At 39.7% G+C, this 21,675-nt stretch overlaps 1 protein-coding gene across 1 annotated transcript in view; it reads left to right on the top strand.

Moving 5' to 3' along the window:
- The window catches only part of ETV5 (ETS variant transcription factor 5), a 60,711-nt gene that overhangs the window by 23,710 nt on the left and 15,326 nt on the right, over positions 1–21,675 (top strand). The window contains exons 6-9 of the mRNA XM_069472810.1: positions 3,697–3,826; positions 4,752–5,015; positions 15,422–15,681; positions 17,747–17,806. Of these exons, the coding sequence (XP_069328911.1) occupies positions 3,697–3,826; positions 4,752–5,015; positions 15,422–15,681; positions 17,747–17,806 (714 nt within the window). The remainder of the gene's footprint in view (positions 1–3,696; positions 3,827–4,751; positions 5,016–15,421; positions 15,682–17,746; positions 17,807–21,675) is intronic.

The following is a 21,675-nucleotide window of genomic DNA, read 5'->3' on the forward strand; positions in this document are numbered from 1 at the left end:
TGATGTGATATTTTTGATGGTTTAGTTGAAAAAAAGGTTTATGCCTTCTATTTTTAATGTACAAAGTAAGTGAGTAGAATATCTCCCATTTCTGACAGTGTGGTAGAAGATTGCTGAAATGACAGTGGGAAGCCCTTGCCTCTTCTGCCCTCTAATAGCAGCAGCCCTAAGACCTTGAGCAATTCCTTTAACTCCTTTGAACCTCAGGATCCTTATCTATAAATGTAAGGTCTTGAATTAAGTGTACTGAGGCCCGAATCTGTCTCCAGCTGCATCTTTAAGAAGATGCTCAGGCCAGGCGAAGTGGTTCACACCTGTAATCCTAGTACTCTGGGAGGCCAAGACAGGAGGATTGTTTGAGCTCAGGAGTTCGAGACCAGCCTGAGCAAGAGTGAGACCCCATCTCTACTAAAAATAGAAAAATTAGCTGGGCGTGGTGGCGCATGCCTGTAGTCCAACTACTCGGAAGGCTGAGGCAAGAGGATTGCTTGAGTCTAGGAGTTTGAGGTTGCAGTGAGCTACAGAGCGAGACTCTCTCTCAAAAAAAGAAGATGCTAAAAGTCAGATCCCTCACTAAATTAGGTATGACATGAGGAAAGGACCAAGTCTGTTTTGTTTACCATCATATCCCAGCACCTCCAGAAGGCTTGGCCTGTGGACAATAAGGAATGAATGAATGAATGATCTTCATGACAAAGAAGGTGGTCCATATTCAGCAGGACTTATTGTCAGGATATCATGGACCTTGTGGGCCCATCTATAACTCTGAGCTTAAACTCAAAATTTCCAATTGTAGATGATGTATATCAGCTCAAATAGTCAAATTTTTTAGCATTTCTTTTCAAACTTCCTTAAGAGTTCATGATCCCTTTTGATTCCAATTCGTTGCCATCCTTTGTATTCCTAGGTCTCTGTCATGGTTTAGTAAGTCAGCTGTGCAAATGTAAATACTCTATTTTTGAAAGCACAGGGTATAATTACACAACCTCATAGCACCATCTGCAAGGTGCTGTGCCATTTTCTTTATTTCTCAAGGCAGCATCGCATACCTCATTTTACAAATGAGGAAACAGGCTGAAAGCAAGGAGCATTTCTTGGGATTTTGAGTTCCTGCTTTAAATACACTACTATCTCTGACTAAGGCATGCCATAATTAGGCTCCTTCACACATCCTCTAGTCCCGCAGACCTTTGAGGAGCTGAGCCTTTGTCCTCACCACTCACAGGGCCCCTGATGGCTTTCCTGTAGTGCAGATCTATGAAACTTTCCGTTCTTGTTCCTCCCATGTTCCATTTTCTTCTTTCATTCAAATGGTCAATTCCTGGGGGAAGAAGTATTTATAACTAACATTGTGCCTAGCCTTGTAGGGTAGATGTGGTCCCCGCCTCCAAGGTTAAGAATGAATGGGTTATATAGAAATATATGTGAAATATTTATAGAATTTATATAGAAATATTTCTTGAACTCTTCCTTTGTATAGAGAACATAAGATTCCACATATAAGGCAATTTTGGGGCAGAAGATACCATATAATTTAGAACCAAAATGATGTGGTACACACTAAGAGTACCTCCTAGATTTGAAGAAATCAAGACACAGAATTAGCTGGCAGTTTAGGTTCTCTCTTTAAATGGATATGTGCAGTTCCGGAAACCGTTATAAAACTTTTCTTTCTGGGCAACTTTGGTTTACCCTCTGGTATTAGTCTTGTCAGCAGAACTGGTAACTTTTCAAGACATTTCTAAAACCTGAAATAAGAAAATTGAATAATATTACAATTGTTTACTTTCTAAACTTAGGTAAAGCATTGATTGTAAATAATTGTCTTTAGGTAACAAAAGTAGACTTTTCAAGGACATGCAAATTTTGTTTAAATTGGGGTATCATTCACTTTTTTCATTCTTTTGCCAAAACTTTCATAGCAGAAGACCGGTAGGAGGTGGGGACAGTGACCAGGGACAGTGCTGAGAACTGCCAGAATAGCTACCGCACTGGAGGAATGGCTGTCCGTGTCTGATCGTCTAACTCCCCCTCTTTGTTTACTAACAACATTCAGACAACAAGCTTAACTGTTTTCTGTGTCTGAATGTCTGAAAACATTTGATAACAATTGAGTGTTGGCTGCCATGATGTCACCATCAAAAAAATCACAAGAGAGTCTCTAATGACTTCTAAATATAATCTGCTGGTTCTCAACTTATTCCATGTATTCAGGAAAAGCATTTGGCATTATGCAAGAAAGGAATTATGAAAACCTGTCCTTTCCAGTTAGTCACTGGCAGGACTTTGCAGCGGCATTGCTTTATAACCTTGTCATCTATGATAGAATTATCTGTCTCCTATGTTCATGCCTGGGCCTAGAATTTGGGGTCGTAGGAGGCACCTGAGAAAAGAGTTCACTGGAAGATAGTTCAGTCTTATCAGACAGAAAAGTGATGATCATATAGCTAGTTCTACTTAGTATAATCACTAAGAATTAACAAACCCCTGAAAGTGTTTTAGGAGTAAACATGGAGCCAAACTGAAATGTTAGCGGGTCATCAGAGCTGCTAACCACTGACTGTGGTTAACTATTTAACAAAACCTTTGATGTAGTGGAAAGCGGCTGGCACAGAAGCTTAACGCGTTCTCCTCCCCCACCCTCCAAGGTTTCTAGACAGAGAGTGGCCATTCTAACTTACTGCTAGAAGACAGCCCTCAGGGCAACATCTTTAGAATTTGTCCTTCTCTTTGGATAAAATTCTTTCTCTGAAACAATTTAGCTCCTAGTTAAGACAGAAAAGGCAAACCTGGTTTTCTATTCTTTGGGGTTTTTTAGCCACGGTATGTAAGGCACCGTGATTTGAAAAATTCTTGTTACTTTGCCCTCTCAGCATCATGTATGGAATACGTAGTTGGCTTCCAAGCCTAAAGTAACAACTCCAAGTACTTATTTCATGAATTCAGGAAAAGTCACTGCTACCATCTACAAAAAACTGGTTATAAAAACCTGTCCTTGCAGGTTGGTCACTGGGACAGGCCTAGAGCAGATGTTACAAGCACAAAGATAGCCAGGCCTTCACCTGTATGTAGTTAGCCTTTCCTAGGTGGTAGATTGGTCTGTCGTTTTATTCCTTTGCTTTTAAAATAATCAGTAATACCTCTAAAGTTGAGTATTTCTTACTCAGAGCTATCATTTAGAGTTACTTGAGAAAGGACTTTAAAAAAAAGTATATTTAATTTGTAAATATGCCCCTGAATTTGAAATGTATTTGTCACAGCAATTTTAAGCCTTTGATAAGCTAATGTATAATGTATACTAACACATTTTTGGCTATTTTGTCCTTTTTGCAAAGATAATTCTTCATGTCTGCAACTCTTGGTATTCTGTCACCACCTGTATTTTTCCTGAAGACCCATCACCTGCAGGATTTGTAAGGGTTTCAGAGCCTCTGGGAAGCAAGACCCATGACCAAAGAAGTTTGGAAAAAAGACTTGGCTAATTCAAAGTGTCAGATGATGATTTCTGACTTTAAAGAACTTTTAATTGGCTTTAGATGGAAGGCTATGTGTTTAAGTGTTTCGCTTTCTCTGACGTGACTTGACGTGAGATCCAAGAACAATCAGCTATTTAGAAGGTTTGCAGAGGAAGCATTGTGCTCCCTGTTAATCAGCTGTCCTCTCTCTGTTCCTCCCTCATCCCTCTTCTGATTTCAGTGGTGCTTCATGCCCCACCTCCAACCAAGATCAAACGGGAGCTGCACAGCCCCTCCTCTGAGCTGTCGTCCTGTAGTCACGAGCAGGCTCTTGGTGCTAACTATGGAGAAAAGTGCCTCTACAACTATTGGTAAGTGGGTAAGTGGAGCTGAAGAAAGGCTGCCCAGAAAGGCTCTGGAACTAGCCATGTTCTAGGTGTTGTCCTGCAGACCCTCAGGATAGAGCATGCTCTTCTTTCATGGCAATATAGTCCTCTAGGAGCAGCCTAGTCCACTTTGGGCCACTGAGCTGCACAGGAGCGCAAAACTGAGAAGGCCTTGTGGCTCAGCAGGGAACTCGGTTCCCAGAGTACCTACCGAGTCCTTCTAGGGGAAGAGCCTCTAATACTGAGATATTTGATCTGTGGCTTCAAGCCAGGTAATATATACTTCATGTCTATCATATGTTAATGTGAACTTTAAGCACCAAAGAAGTAATCTTCAAATCAGAATATATGAAAAAGTCCTGATGCGTGTGCCCTTTACTTAAGAATATCCAGGCCCCAGGAATGAAGCTTTAATTTTAAATCATTCTTTGCTCTAGAAGATAAACATAGATCGGCATGAAAGGGGGAGAAGAGTTGTTAATTCAAGTAATGTTACAGCAGAAATTTATCCTCAGCAAAGATTCTAATTCCTGGGAACCCTGGAATACTTGGGAGAGGGGACCAGAGAACACCTGACAAAGCATAAATTCTCCCCTCCCTCACGCATCCATCCCTACACGTGCACACATGGAGAATTCTTTTAGAAGGAGGGAGAAAGGAAACCGGAAGCAGAGGCTAAAATTATCTTTGAGAAAAAATCACTAGAAGTGTTAAACAAGTCCCTGTGACGCAGTGTGTTTGTCACTTCTCAGAGGTACAAATATTCCCTCAGGGCTGCTAGCGATTTAACTATGTTAATACTGTCATTTCCTGGCAACAATGGGCTGCAAACTAGCGTTCTGGTGGACCTGGTTACCATGCTAATGACTTCTTTTCAGCTTAATGGTTCCTTCTCTTTTTCTGTTTACAGTGCCTATGATAGGAAGCCTCCCTCTGGGTTCAAGCCATTAACCCCTCCTTCCACCCCGCTGTCACCCACCCATCAGAATTCCCTGTTTCCCCCACCTCAGGCAACTCTGCCCACCTCAGCCCCTGCAGCTGGCCCTGTACAAGGTGTGGGCCCCGCCCCGCACTCGCTTCCAGAGCCGCAAACGTTTGCGGTCCCCCGGCCACCACATCAGCCCCTGCAGATGCCAAAGATGATGCCTGAAAACCAGTATCCATCAGAACAGAGGTGGGTGCTGATTTGGGCTTCCTTAACTGCCTTCCTTTCCTCACTGGGAGAGGGAAAGCAGCTAGTCCTATTTACCAGGTACCTAAACAGTTCTTGCATGGAGGCATCTTGGGAGGTTAAGACTAACACTAATGTGAATATAACCCATACCACCCTGTTCCTGAGGAACTCCAAATGGTTTATGGGCATCACAACATCCTTGTGGAGTAGGTAAGGAAGAGATAATGAGTACTGTCTGGCCTTATAGAACTAGAGGAGAATGACTTGCCCGGGATACACATTCTTGACCCTCCCAGGGGCAGGTTCCTGGCTCCTCATTGGATACTGCGTATTAGAATTGAACTTATTAGGAAGGATAGCTGGGTGACAGGAGGTGTTATTACTCATCTGATTTTAATACAGCTTAACAGTAGGAGATTAGCTAAGGACCTTATTTATTCATCTACTTTTGCAATAAAAATCTCCTAATTACACTCCAGGTTGTTTTACATTCCTAATAAGAAAATTGAGGCATGGGGTAACTTGTCCAGGGTCATTCATTTATCAAAAAAAGATATAAAGGGAACCTGTTCTGCGCACACCAAAGCTGATCTCTTAAGTACCAGCCTTCGAAGTCCATATCTGTGGTATTCTAGAATTTTGCATGCTTGCGGCCTTCCTTTATATAGCATGTTCCAGGAGGCTGTCTTTTTTATTTCTAGTCTCTGGGATAAGGAGATAACCACGGGGGTGGAGAATTGTCAATGATGTTACTAAGGGATGCAATATGGTGACCACTGTATTTCATTTCTGTCTTTCCTGGTCTGCATTGGGTAGGTGTGCACGCAATAGGGCAGGAGAAGAGAGAATGCATGAATGTACCGTTCCTAGGCCTGGTCCAACCCACATACCTACCAGTATTTACTTGGAGGTCCCTTTATTTCTAGATAAAATGCAGGGGAAAAAATAACACACCTTTGTCTAGTTCTGATCCCCTTCCTCCCTTGCTCCGAAAGTCACTGTATCTTTATGGCCGCATAACGTGGCTGGTTGGTGTTTATTCTGTTGGTTAGTACAGGAGCCACAAACATTCATGCTGCACAAAGCCCAGGGGTGAGCACTGACTGGGGGGCTGGCTCAGGAGTGGGCCTGTGTCGCGACTGGGAGCTCATCTGGAGGAGACAGCTGCCACTAAGCTTTTGGCAATTGTTGCCATGTATTAACAACTTTGTACTTTTTCAAGAGTATTTGAAAATTTGTTTTTTATGTAAAAATTGCATATTTTTTTTTAAGTTGGCAACTAATTCAAATTAAAAACAACACTTTGCAGACTAAACAAAACCTCTCTGTGGGCAAAATTACCCTGCGGGCCTGCCAATTTGTGAACTCTGGCCTAGATACCATTTTTATTTCAATAGTTTTTTGATGTTTTTAAATAGCATCTTGCTGATTTTCGGCAGGGGTTATTAATTGAGGAGGAGGGATGGGATGGGCATATATTCAGTTTTTTAAATGCTTAGTAAATTTTATAGTATTTAATGTTAAATCTCTTTTACTAATATTTCACCCTAAAGATTTGTATTTTTTACCCAGGGGCCTTATATAACATACTGTGTTGATGGGCTGAGTTGTGGGGAGAAATACCCTGATTCTGCTAAAGGTTGTTTGTCTTCCCGCGGCACTAGCAGACAGGGTATGTTATGAAGTAAGTTTGTCTCCAGGTTACCTAGGCTTCTCAAGAAAAAGAAGTTTGGATGCCTGAGATTTATGTGTTACCTGCCCTCAAGTGTCCAAAGGGAGAAGCAGGAGCCAGAAACTGGGTATTTTTTTTTTCAGGGCGATTCCTCCCTGAAGTCTGCCTGTCCATTTTGGGCTCAATTCCTTTTACATTCTGCCCTTAGGAATGATGGTTCTGAGCTAAAAAGACCTCACATATACTGGGGTGACACAGAGATCCTTGAGAGAATTGGGGTGAAGTTGAATAGAGTAAGCTCTTTGAGGATAAAAACTATGATTTAGATCCTTTTCTTTAGACCACATTTAGCTCTGTATCTTATTTGTCCTTAGTGTATGTTTATTGGTAGTGATGACAGTTTGCTAGGATTATACTTTAAACAACTAAATTGTAATCTAGTCAAAAGTACATTCTTGCCAGGCATGGTGGCACATATCTGTAGTCCCAGCTACTCAGGAGGCTAAGATGGGAGGATCTCTTGAGCCCAAGAATTCTGGGCTGTAGTACACTATGCCGATCAAGTGCACACTAGGTTCAGCATCAATGTGGTGACATCCCTGGAACAGGGCACCACCAGGTGCCTAAGGAGGGGTGACCGGGCCCAGGTTGGAAACAGAGCAGGTCAAAACCCCCTGTTCTGATAGCCACTGGGCAGCATAGGGAGACCTCATCTCTAAAAATAATAATAAGGAAAGGAAAAAATTACATTCTTAATGTTTGATGTAATCTTAGTATATAATTCTTGAAAATTCAATTTATTTTTAGAAAATAAATACTGTATTCAAGAACCATGATTTATATTGGTAATTTCCTCTCTGCAAGAGGGGGAAAAAACATGAAATTTGGCATGCTCAGACATGTTCCATTCATTTATTCTGAAAGATCAGTTGCTCCTGGAAGAAGAGTACTTTTCCTTCATCCATCCCAATCTCGTGAGTTTTTTCGTGGTGTTATTTATGATGCTTATGTGTACCAAGTGGAGGAACTTAGAAAATACTCCTATGTTATGCCCATAGTACTGGCCATATATATTTTTGGCTTTTATTATACCATATCTCATTACATCTTGAGTTGAGGAAAGCCCCATTAATTCAAATGTAGAGACTCCACTAAGAAATTTATCATCTAAGAATTGTAGAATCCACTGCTCTCTCACTCGTTATAAAGGAATGAAGCAGAATGAAACAAAATTTAAGAAAATTCTTCTGTGGTGGAGGAATCCTCTGCTTCTGGAGAGCCCTTCCGGGCATCAGGATTGTAGTAGGCTGCTAGTGTGATGTAATTGATAGTCAAAACATAGTGCCCCAGGGTCTTCAGGAGAAGATCAGTTGTGTGTAGTATCTTCTGAAGGAGGAAGTGGCCTAACCTGTTTGAGGAAGTTCCCTCCCTCTGTGGTTATGATCAGGGCTTCAGAGCTCAAAGGGATGAGCTAAGTTTTCTGGAATTTTGATTTAGCAGGAACTACTCATTCCTTAAAGATGCTAGATCAATTAAGAGGTTTAATATACTCAAGTTTTTCTCTTGTTTCTACTTCCTCTCATAAAGTCCATTACTCTTAAAGTATTATACATTGCTGTCCTTTTTGTTCTTCAGATTTTCAAAGAACTTGACTAGGAGTCACATTGGTAGCCTGATCTGGAATAAAGTGAATGTGTCTGGTGTATGTCTTCTTCGTGCGCCTGTTAATAGCATGTTATGTGTAGCAGCAAAAATTCACTTTGGGATCTAAAACTGACTTTCATGGATGCTTAATGGAACCTTCTTTGACAGACTGAATAATGTATTTCTAATGGTTACAGTGCAGGGATTTTTTTAGATCTGAATCTTAAGAGGGCTTGTTTTCAGCATTTCATCATGTTTACTGTAGGGTTTGGGTACCTTTTATCAAGTTAAAGGAAATTTCCTTTTATTCTCAGTTTACTGAAAGTTTTTAATGTGAATGAGTGTTGAAATTTATGAAACACTTTTTCTGCCTCTATTGAGATGATCTATTTTCTCCTTTAATTTCTTTAATGCGGTGAGTTGCATTGATTTGTATGAAACCAACCTGGCATTCTTATGACAAACCTAACTTGTTTATTATGTATTGTCTTTTGTACATTGCTGAACTTGGTTTTCTAATATATATTTAGGACTTCTATGTATGCATGATTGAGAATAAGGTATAATTTTTCTTTCTTATATTATACTTGAGTTTTAGCATTGAAGTTACTCATCAAATGAGTGGAGGCTGTCCTCCTTTTTCTATGTTCTGGAATATTTCATGTGAAATTGGAATTCTTTATTCCTTGAATTTTTGGAGGAATTTACCAGTAAAACCATTTGGGCATGGTATTTTCTTTGTGGGAAGATTTTTAATTATTGGCTTAGTGTCTTCACCTTTTATAGTTTTGCTCTGAATTTAGTTGGATAAATTTTTTTTCTAGGAATTTGTATGTTTTGTGTGGGTTTTAAAATTAATTGGCATTAAGTTATTCTTGATGTCATTTTACAAATCTCTTTAGCATCTGTAGTTGTCTCTTTCCATTTTGATATTATTTATCTAGACCTTTTTTTCTTTCTTAGTCCTGGCAGACAATATTGTCTTTTCAACAAATCGAGTTTTGGCCTGCTTGTTCTCTCTATTGGGTGTTATCTATTGCATTGATTTCTGCTCTTACTAAAATACTTTATTTTCTGCTTTCTTTGGATTTATTCTGTTTTTTTTTTTTTTTAACTTCTTTGGTTGGATCATCAGCTCATTAATATTTAGCCCCTGTTCTTTGTAATATATGAGCATATAATGAAATAAAATTGCTTCTAAGTGTGGGATGACCATACATGGAGATTTTCCCAGTTTACTTCTAGTTTATGCCTTCTTCAGAAGTAATTGCTAATAGCTTCCCCTTTGACTCCCCAAAGTATCCTGGTTTGGACAATCAGTTATTTGATCTCCCTATCCAAGTCTTACTTTAGCTGTATCAAGTTCTGATTTGTGGTATTTTTAAAATTCAGTTCTAAGTATTTTCTATTATTTCTTTCAATCTTGGAGTTCTTTACAAATATGCTTCTTAATTTCTAAACATATGGCATTTTTCTAGTTGCCTAGACTGTATGATTTTTATTTAAATGTCATCAAGAGAGTGTTTGAAAACCATTATAGAAACAATTGTAGAAACAGTATAGGCTCATGGCTCTGGCGTTAGACAGACTGACAGACCTAGGGTTGACTCCCAGCTCTGCTGCTGTATATTGTCAGGCAGGTACTTCACTTTGTAAGCTTTGGTTTCTTCATCTCAAAATAAGAGAATGATAGATACTTACCACATCGAATCGCTGGATGGATTAAATAAAATCACATTTGGACAAAGAAGATGTTAAGTAAATGTTAGCTTCTTCGACAATTTTACTTTTTAAAAATCATTTTTGGCTGGGGATAATGGTCATGCCTGTAAACTCAGTACTTTGGGAGGCCAAGGCAGGAGGATTGCTTGAGCCCAAGAGTTTTAGAACAGCCTGGACAACATAGTGAGATCCCCATCTCTACAAAAAATTTTTAAGCAATTAGGCATGGTGGCATGCACCTCTACTCCCAGCTACTCGGGAGACCAAGGCAGGAAGATCACTTGAGCCCAAGAATTTGAGGTTGCAATGAGCTATTATGGTACCATTGCACTCCAGCCTGGGCAACAAAGCAAACCCCATCTCAAAAAAAAAAAAGAAAATCACTTTTATTTTCCATAAAGTATACTAAAGAAATCTTCCTTAAATGATGAATGACGTAGATAACCACAAACTTAGAAACTTCAATTGCTTCATTGTTTAATGTTAACTTTTTAAAATGTAAAGCTGCCTTTATCCCTAATCTTTTCATTGTCAAACTTATTTACATTATATGTACAACTAATAACTTTCACCATCAGATATCCTGGGGCCGTGTCTCATTTTCATCACCTTCCTTCTCCCATGTTTGATCTTAGAAACTAGACAAACATCTTGGCCTAGAAAGGACTTTTTTTTTTTTTTTTTTTTTTGGTTCCTTATCTCTCAACGCCTAATCATAGCATAGATGGGCCAATGTGAGTCTAAACAGCATTGGTGGGCCTCATGGAGTCCTGGGAGTTGTTTCAGAGTTCTTTGGTGTGCTTTTAGGGACAGTGTCTGGCTTTTGGTAATATGGCAGAAAAATAAATGTTAATATGAAGTTGGCGCATTGCCACCAGTAACAAAAATCAGCATTCTCTTTCTGAAAAAGGAGAATGGATATTGGGCAGGCAGCTAGTGGGCTCTTTTGATTTGTGTGTGGCTTATATGTGTGATAGTCTTCTCCCGGTTCCTTAAGGTCTCCCCTTATATTCGCACAGCTTCTGATTTTAGCTTGGGGTTGCAGGGAGATGGCGGGACAGCTGAAGGTAATGTATGTTGAGAACTTGCCAGTGTGCTGGGCCCTGCTACATGCATTATCTCGTATAATCTTTACGCAGGTATCCTGGCTGCTCTTACGTTATTGGTAAGGAAACTGAGGCACAGAGCAGTCACATAACTCACCCAAGGTCACACAGCTAGTAAGTGGTAAAGACTGGATTTCAGCCCAGAGCGTCTTGACTTCACAGCCAGAGCTATGCTGTTGCTTCTTACCCAGCTATGCTGCCTCTGTGTTTTCCCTCTTCTTCCTTTTAGCCTTAACGGAAATATTAAGTGTGTGGTGTTGGTTTCTATCAGTTTTTACGTATCATCTCTCCGCTGGGCTCTAAACCATCCCTACTTCACCTGGCACCCACAGCCACAGTGTAGCCTTCGTCAAATCCGCACTTTTCTCCTTTTTTCCTGTAAGCATTGTGTTTACTCTGTGTGTTGGCAGCAGAAACCAAAAAGGAAATGCAGAAAAAGCATCTAACGGTTTTCATAACGTAAACCAAATGTTGGTAGCGTGGGTGAGCTCTCGGGAGGAAAGGCGCTATATAAATCTGACAAATAAATAAATAACTGGTTCTTTAAATAAACTGGCACTGAAAAAGCCTTAATCTGTGACCTATTGAATTTAGGCTTATTCGGTAGTCAAAAGTCCTCTTTGCTCACAAATGTGAGTTCCTTGCTCATAAGCTCTGTTGGGCTAATGGGTGGGGGTGGGAGGAAGGGAGGGAGGAGGTTAAAGGGAGGAAGAAGAGGTTTGTTAAGAACCAAGCTGCTCCTGCATTGAAAATGATTGCCTGCCTTGGTAAATAAGAGGCATCTTTGTCATAGCTGTAATATGTATACAACACATTCTTAGATACTTCAAAAAGACCATGTGAGAAGGGAGGGGGGTTCAAATGAAGGTCAGTGAGTCAAGTTCACAGAATGTATTTTTGAGGACAAGAACTGAATTACTTTACTTATCTCTGCCAATAAAAGCCATTATCAGCAGCAAGCTCTCTGAGAGAATCTTTCTTCCAAATATGTTGGTTTTGTGACATCCCCCTGAGATTCCCTTTGTCACCTGCACTCTCTCAATACAAACCAGTGCCCAACCATCCCAGTTGTAGAATCTGTTCTGCAGATCACTGGCTTCCAAGCTTCATCCTTAAAGTTGTGCTGGGGGGATGGGGGGGTTGCTGGCTAGTGCCCATATGGAAGTACCTTTTCCTGAGGAAGCCACAGCAAGCCAACTCTAGAGTTTCATTCTGGAAGGTGAGAAGTTGAGTGCTGAGCGGAAGTTGGGTAATTGGGCCTGCCAGCTGCAGGGCTCTGGTTACAGAACTGAATGGTACACACCATCTCGGAGCTATCACAGGAACTGATTTGTAGAGGTCACCTTGGATGGTGCTAGAATGGTGGCAGAGGGAAACAGGACAGAAAATGGAAGGCCTTGTTACTCTTCCTTGTTACAAGTAGCATAAAGTTTGGGCACTTTACAAAAATAAGGCCTTACAAATATCTTCTTTCCTTTCTGAACAAATTCCCTCCAGGTTTGCAGTGTGCTGCTGGTGCCTGTATTCTAAATGTCAAGTGTAAACCTGAGTTGCAAATTTACACTTCTTCAAAGACCATTAAAGGGTTTCTCTAAATAACAGCAACCTGATGAAGTTCTGCTGTTGTGCACTCGGCACCCAGTGAAAAGGCTCTCGCCTCACTGAGCCTCATACAGTTTGCAAAACTTGTTTAAGACGTTGCCCAGGCAAATTCTGAGGCTTTTGGTGTCTGCGATAAAGGACTATGTGTAAATTGCTCAGTGATCTTCATATTATAAAATGATCTTATAGTTCTGCTTTTGGTGGGTAATAAAAACTCACCCAAAACATATCATAGCATGCTATACTGTGATCTAAACAGTATTTTATCTGCACCTAAATCTCTTCAGTTAAGATTTTAAATTTTGATGTTCTAGAAATCTGTTGGCCAGCTGTTCCCACAGATTCAAATCAAATTCAAATTATTTGATTAAAGCTATTAGTAGAATTCAAGCTAAAAGAGAATAAAACCTTAGTATTACAGGATTATATTGTTGATTTTTTTTTAAACTTCATTGAAATTAATTGTCCTAAATCCTTTATTTTTCCTTGAACACTGGCTCCTACTTTCTACCTGAGGCTATATATTCAGAAATTGTTTTCTTTATACACATAGATTAGCGCCTGATGCATATTTCATGGATTGAGGGTCAGTCATCTCTAACCTCCACACCCACCCTTCTAAAGTCTGTCCCAGTCTGTCAGTGATTGTGGCTGTGGCAGAAACCATGCTTTGTACACATGGTTGTATTTCAGCATTTCAGAATCATTGGAGGGGTGATACGTCCCCATGTCACAGGTAAGGAAACAGAGCCCAGAAAGTTTGCCCTCAGTCACTTCCCTAGTAAGGGATTGCAGGCTTTCCCTTCTACCACACTCCCCTCCCAACAAGTAAAAGGCATTTAGCACATATCTGGATTTATCTGACAGCTACAAGCTACAGGGTGTTCGGGTTACCTGTTTAATAACAATAACAAAAGGTTTCATTGTTGTGTCTCATTATAAAGACAATGCCTATTATTAAACTGTAGTTGAGCTAAAAAGGAAAGTCACCTAAATTTATAACCACCCCAAAGATACGCAGTGTTAACTTTTAAGTGTATATCTTTCCACAATTTTATATGACACCGTAATACTTTTTTATTTTTGGTAAACTTTGATGCTCTCTGTACTGTTTAGCAACCTGCCTTAATATGTCAAAAATACCTTTCTAGGTCCTTACATATTTGTATGTTACATCATTTCTAATGGTTGCTTTCAACTAAATGGCTGTATAACAATGTACTTAGCCCATTCCCTTGCTAGACATTTGTGTTGGTAACCATCTTGGTAGCTGTATCTAATTATCTATGATTCAAGTGCTATTTAAATGCCAGGCACAGAATTATTAGCTGCTTGCTTATCTTCCAGGTTAACAGGAAAAAATATTTCTGTTTTTACTTTGTACTTTTTGTTATTACTAATGAAGTTAAACTTTTTATTTATGACCATTGGTATTTTTTCTTTAGTGATTTTCCTGTTTATGCCCTTTATCCATTTTTCCCTTGAGATACTCATCTTTTAGTGATTTTTAAAAGCTCTCTCTGTCAGTAACACTAACATTGCTATGTCTGTTAGAGATTTTTCCTCAGGTTTACTTTTGGTTTTGTTTCTGGTGTTTTCTGATTATTACAGATTTTTTTCTCCCTGGTTTGATGTTTTTCTTTTGGTTTTGTTTCTGATGTCTCTTTAACATGTAGAAATTCATACAGTGAGGTATATTCATGTTTCTCTTGATTTCTGCTGTTAATATTAATATGATACTTAGAAAGGTTTTCCCTCACTCCAAAGTTATGTAAGGTTTCATATATATTTACTTTCATATTATGGTTTCACTTTTTATATTGAAATCTTTAATCCATATGAAATATATTTTGGCATGTGGTATACAATGGGATCTAAGTTTTTTCCCCACTAATTTGAAATGCTAACCTTAACAAGTAGTAAATTTTGGAATATACTTGACAGTTTTTGACTTTCCATTTAATTCCTTTGATCTACCAGTCTTTTATTCCTTGTATTACTGTCTTATTGTAGTTTTATCAAAAATTATTTAATATTCTTAGTAGTTTAAAATCATTTTGTCAAGTTGGTTGGAAAGGCATTTGCTTTTATAGAATAATTTTTAGCAAATCAACAGCTTCAAAGTCCTAAATATTTTCTCTTTACTTAGATCTTCTTTTTTTCCTCAGAAAACAATTTTAAGATTTATATAAGCTATATATTTCCTAATTATTCCTAGGAATTTTATGTTTTTTATTACCATAAGTGGGATTTTCTCTTTTTTTACTATATTTTCTAACTGGTTAATTTGTACTTTTTAGTCTTTAAAAATTCATGTGTATATTTGTGGTATTTACAAATAATTGTTCTTATATATTATAATATTCAGATACATAATCTGACCCATCTGTACAGATAGATTATGCCTGAAATAAATATACATGGAAAGATAAGAGGCTACCATGTTATCTCTTCAATTATTATTTTTTTTGTCACTCCCTGACTCAAGAGCTTTGAAATATGCAATGTGACTTTGGGAGAAGGGTAAAATGCCCAGAAATAAGCATTAATAAGTACTTTGCAAATAATTTCATTAATCTGAACTTCTAGTCCCCAGTGCTCAATCATAATAAGTATTCATCATGTCTCAGTTAAACAAGAAAACTTCTTTCTTCTTACAGATTTCAGAGACAACTGTCTGAACCCTGCCACCCCTTCCCTCCTCAGCCAGGAGTTCCTGGAGATAATCGCCCCAGTTACCACCGGCAAATGTCAGAACCTGTTGTCCCTGCAGCTCCCCCTCCCCCTCAGGGATTCAAACAAGAATACCATGACCCACTCTATGAACATGGGGTCCCAGGCATGCCAGGCCCCCCAGCTCATGGGTTCCAGTCACCAATGGGAATCAAGCAGGAGCCCCGGGATTACTGCGTTGATTCAGGTTAGCATAAAAGCATGCGTTTCGGTTCTTCATGCTCACGTTCAGCTGTCTCATCGTTATTGAGTGTCTCGTGTGTGTAGGGCCTTGGGGAATAGTTTATAAGAATTGCCCTCAAAGAACTTAGGAACTAGTAAAGCAGAGGTGTAGGCACAACTGAAAACAAAACAAATCAGAAAAGCGGTGCAAATGCTAGGAAGTGCAGTAGGCATTCAAAAGTGGTACAAAGTACACCTCTAATACTGAAGGTTGTTGGGGTTCATTCTTGGGCGGTACCTTTTTAAGACCTATTAGCACAAGAGTCACTGGACATAGGGAACATTATTTCTGTATTTTAATCCTGTCCCTAGTTTTGTGGCTTTGTTTTTTAGTACAACAGAGCCATTAAGCTTCCAGGATAGGACAGGATTTTTTCTATTGTTGGAATGAATGGTGTTCTGAGAAAGCACCTGGTATTTCATGTCTGTGTGGGGTACTGGATACATCACAGAAAAGACTGTCTTGTTGGTTGCCTCATGGGATTCACTGCTCTATTGCAATGCTTACAGCTGGGAAGGTTCTTGTGTCCTGCACCAGCTGCTGGTATATGCAAGGAGAGGTTTAACATGTTAGGACACCTGTTGTTTGGTTATGGGATACTTCTTGCCTAGGAACCTAAGCATATCAAGAAGTTTGAGCTGTACTTGGGAGAGCTTCCCCCTCTGCCTCCCCATTCACTGTTTGCATATTTTGTAGGCCAGGCATATTAAATGAGACCATTAATGAAAAGGAGGATTAGAATTCTAGAGCTTGCACACTTAGAAACTGTTTTCTCCTCTTTATTTCCTCTTTCCCTTTCAGAAATGACTTAAACTTTTTCACTGTTTTTTTTTGTTTTTTTTTTTTTGCAGTTGGTGCTAAAGAAATTTGAGGGTAGTTGGTAGATTTTCAACTTTTCCCTTGTGTGGTTTTCTCAAAGACCCTGGGGCAAGTTGGGACAGTTTGAACTTGATTGGTTTTTGCAAATAGAATGGGATATAGAATTTGTGCTTGGCCTTCACTGAGTTAATACATAGATTGCTCCATTCAGGCAGAAATCGGTTATGGGAAAGGCTGGGAGGTAGGCAGAAGGGAGACATCTGTTGCTTTATGACAGAAAAATTACCAAGTGTCAGGTAGTGATAACTTGTAAAAATTTCCAGTTGCATTCTTCTTGAAGGCTTTGATGTATTTTTCTCAGGAGTAGGCATGCACAGCAACATTTTTTCCTTTGGGATTGACATTTCAATCTATTCTGAAGGGTTTTTCATCCCACCTCACTCCCTTAATGCAAGATAGTCAACACATGTTACCATATTGGTAATTCTTTGATCTGCATGGTGTTCCCAAGGTAAAGACTCATCCCATGTGGGCACAACTCAATTCACTGTCTTTCTCCTCAATGGACACCCTGATAACATGATGGCCAAAGAGAAGTGATCACTTGAGTGTGTTTTGGTTTCGGTGCAACAGTCCCAACGTGGCAAAAATGTACTTTGCCAAACCACTGACCCCCACCCCTGCCAGTTCTGGCTGGGCTTCATAACTTCAGATCCCTTAATCCCTTTGGCCTAAAAATACTCTCACCACTTGAAGAAGAATTTTATGTGGCCACCAGCAGTAAAGGGGAGCAAATTGGAAAAGATCTAAAACAATAATACTCTTCCTCCTCCCAACCTTAAAACCCAGGAGTCAGTATAGGCAGGAGGCCAAGCATGGCCTTTTGAAAGCCTTTTTTTTCCTACCATTAACTCACTCATCAGATTTGGTATTAACTAATTTCTAAAATGAGCAAATTATGAGAGTGAAGCATCATTTTTTTCCTTCCCGTAACTCTTGATTAGGAGTGTCTTCCTTTCAGATAGATGGTGGGTTATAGTGTTTCCCATGTTGCTTATGGAGATGGTACCTCTTTCCCTGGACAAGGCCAAAATGACATAACCTTGGAGCAAGAGGTTTAGGGGCTTTTACAGAGCTTCAGTTGATTGATGTGCTGCTTCCACTGCAGAAACTATTGACGGGAGTGTGTCCACCTGTGTTTCCCTTTTAGAAGTGCCTAACTGCCAGTCATCCTACATGAGAGGGGGTTATTTCTCCAGCAGCCATGAAGGTAAAGAGCTTGCTTTTTTGTTTGTTTTTTAAGTAATGCTCAAGCTTAAAATTGCTCAGTTTCTAGGCTAAGATTTGAAATCATAGATTAAACCTTCCTTATTAGCTCATGAATATGAGAGCTAATTGATAACAATTTTCAGTTATTTTGCACACAGGGTTTGAGGCATGCTCCTAAGCACTGTGAGGGCTGCCGTCATTTTCAATAGCAATGACCCTAACTTTTAAGAGTTTATAGGTGGAGAGAGGAGTGGGAAATAAAAAAAAAAAAGAGTTTATAGGACAATGTGATGAAAAAAATGAACCCCCCTGGTTTCTGCATTTCCAGATATGGAGGTTATATAGTTATATAACACCATCGGCCTAAACCATAATTTGGGAATTACATCAGTGAGGGTGCTTTTATATGGGTCCAAGGATGTCTTAGGAGTTTTAAAATGTGTTTTCTAGGTTTTACTTAGTTTGGGTGCTAGGGTGGGTAACTCTTCATTGTAATTTTTATTATGTGATAAATGGTTGCCGCTTTTAACATGGGAGGGAAACTTAAGGTGTTCTTCACTAACCTTGAGAGGGTTAGAGGGAGGTGGGAGTATGGGGGATGGGGATAGACTCTATCGAGGTATATATTATGTACAAAATGCATTATAGAAGGGCACAAAGATAAATAAAATACCTCAAAGGAGATAAATAAAATACCTCAAAGGAGATAAATAAAATACCTCAAAGGAGAAACATGAGAACAGATATAAAACAATTTACCCACAATCCTGGATTATCACATGTCCTGACATTTGTTTGTATGTGAAGGTGATGGTTTTATGTCAAGGGTGTGCTGTCTGTTCAAGTGCTGTGCTCAATCCCTTTGGGACCAACTAATTCAATAAATCTCTGAGATAATCTCACTATAATTAGGAGCAGGAAAGTGGGCAGGGTTGAGCCTGTGATTTTGCCTTCCTTAGCACTGACCTACTAATTAGAGTGAAAGTAATTTAGAACAAATAAGATGCATAACTGTTATACAGTATATGACTTCAAAGAAGTGGTCAGAATGGAGCTACAATCTCAGTTTCCTGGAGGAGCTTGCTCTTGAGCTAGTTTTGTTTAAAATATAAACTTTTGTAGTTTATTCTTAGCACAAGCAATAAATATTGGTTACACAAAATTTAGAAAATACAGACAGGCGAAAAGATGAAAATTAAATCTCACTGTCCAAGGATAATCATTAACTTGCTATATAGTCATCTAGTCTTTTCTGTGCATACATAAATATAGAATTGTACAGGCCCTCCTGTTACGCCAGAGGGTCCATTCGAATGTATCTTACTTTACTCAATAAACTTCACCTTGTGCATGCCTTAAAAGAAAAAAAAAATTGGCTTGGCATGGTGGCTCACACCTGTAATCCTAGCACTCTGGGAAGCCGAGGCGGGAGGATGGCTTGAGTTCTGGAGTTCGAGACCAGCCTGAGCAAGAGCGAGACCCTGTCTCTACTAAAAATAGAAAAATTAGCCAGGTGTCGTGGTGTGTGCCTATAATCACAGCTACTCGGGAGGCTGAGGCAGGAGAATTCCTTGAACCCAGGAGTCTGAGGTTGCTATAAGCTAGGCTGACGCCATGGCACTCTAGTCCAGGTGACAGAGCAAGACTTCATCTCAAAAAAAAAAAAAAAAAAATTATACAGATCATAGAGAACTCATTGTTTTATAGTCTTTGTTTTCTTTTAACAATAGTCATTAATTCATACTGAACACCTACTATGTTTCAAACACTGTTTTAAGTTCTTTACATGCACTAATCTGTTTATTCCTTATATAGCAGCCCTATAGGATAGATATTTCTATAGGCCCCATAATACAATGAGGAAACTGAGACTCAGAGCATGACAAGGTTTGCCCAAGGCACATGGCCATGAGGGTACAGCCAGAATTCTGAGCCAAGGCCTGTGCACTCCAGAGCCCCTACCTTCATCTCTTTCCACACTCTATAGCCAAGGTAATCTCTGTAGCAGCAAACATTCCTCTATGATTTCCTCTTAAATGGCTTCGCAGTACTCATTGCATGGGTATGCATTTAGCTGATCACCTGTTGCTGAAAACTTAGTTATTGCCAGAATATTCACAAATAAATGAAACCCAAATGAACATTCGCTAGCTAAATTTTTTCACATTCCCTTGATAAATTCTCAAAGCTAAATTCCCCAAATTTCTGGGTAAAAGGGGTATGACGTTTTTAAGGCATCTGCTACCAGTTTTTGTGAGGGCCTGTGTTTTGTTGCTGTTTGTTTTGAGCGCATTGTCATGAATTTTTAAAATTTAGGATTTCTTTAAAGAAGAAATTAGATGTGAATCAAAAGGAAGAAGGAGCCTTTTGCGGAGAAGAATAATTGAGCTTTCAAAGCTGCTAGAAGTATTTGTTGAATAGCTCCTGCATGAATGGATGACAATAGCAAATCAATGGGCTCTTTTGACAAAAAGGAGCCCTGCTGGGTACTAAGATGGAGTTTGTGGGGCACGAAAAGCCTTGAGAGGTAGGCTCAGAGCTTGAAGTTGCCCTTCTGGGCAAAGGCATGACTTGAGATGGTAGGTTCAGAACTTCCTTTCTGAACATTGAAATAGGGAAGATTTTTTTCTTAGAACAGGTTCACCAGAAGTATGCCTTGTTTTCTGTCAAATACATCTCTCCATAAATATCTGGAGTAGTGTGTTTCCTCAAGCCTGTGGCATCAGCTTCACCTGGGACTTGATAGAAATGCACATTCTCAGGACCCACCCCAGACCTACTGAATCAGAAACCCCATGGGTGGGGCCCAGCAATCTGTGTCTTAACAAGCCCTGCAGAATATTCTGATGCACCTTTAAGTTTGAGAACTACAGAGTAGTGATTCTCAACCGTGGCCATACATTAGAATCACCTGGGGAGCTTTTGAAACTTTTGATGTCCAGGCTTCATCCTGAGCAATTAAATCAGAAATTTTGGGGTGGGACCCAGGCTGTAGTTGTTTTTAAAGCTTCCCAAGTGATTCCAGTGTTCATTCAAGGTTGAGAACCACTGGTGTCTAGCATTATGGACGAAGATCAAAAGAGCTGATATCCACGAAGCATTGGCTGGTTTTTAGAAGTGATGAGTTCACAAGAGAGGCATATAGTAGCTGCTTCCCAGTGACTTGCCTAGATGGGAGACCAAGTGTTGTTTCCCTGGGCACCCGGTGAGATTCCGAGTGAGTGTCCAGCGCTGGAAAGGAGGAGCTGTCTACAGGACCACTGGCTGTGATGGGCACAGCTGTGTGGGGCTCTCTTCCAGGTTCCTAAATGTTTCTCCAGCAGCAATTGATGTCTGCAGCAGGCAAACTAGGAGGGAGTAGGGGAAGAGAGGGAGGAAAACATTTTACATAATTACAACATTTAGGAAAGAGCACGCTCTTAAAGGAAATATTTTTAGTAAGGCATTGGGTTGCTTACTACACACTACACACAGACTATCTGGTGAGTTTGTGTGTGTGTTTCTCTCCACTCTTTCCCATTCCTTTCCCCGACTCCACACACATCGAAGAAGTTAGTTTCAAAGAGACCAGTATTTTTAATTGTTCCAAATTACCCTGACACAGTTCTCAGTCCTTTTACAGGCTTGACCACAGATGCCTGTGAAACAGTTAGAGAAACAAGTGTTTCTGATTGGCATCTGTGATTGCTAAGATAGCCATCCTGCCTTAAGCGTTCACCTGGAATCCTTGACTAATGTTTTAAATCTTTCATTTCCATTTTGCCCCTCAAACAGGTTCTTCCTTCCTGCCACCTTTATTTGAGTGATTAGATGGTTGTGGCCACAACTGTTTGTGAAAATTTAACTGACTTAAACTTCACTTAAACCAAT

Source organism: Eulemur rufifrons, chromosome 7, assembly GCF_041146395.1.
Source record: "Eulemur rufifrons isolate Redbay chromosome 7, OSU_ERuf_1, whole genome shotgun sequence".
NCBI lineage: Eukaryota > Metazoa > Chordata > Mammalia > Primates > Lemuridae > Eulemur > Eulemur rufifrons.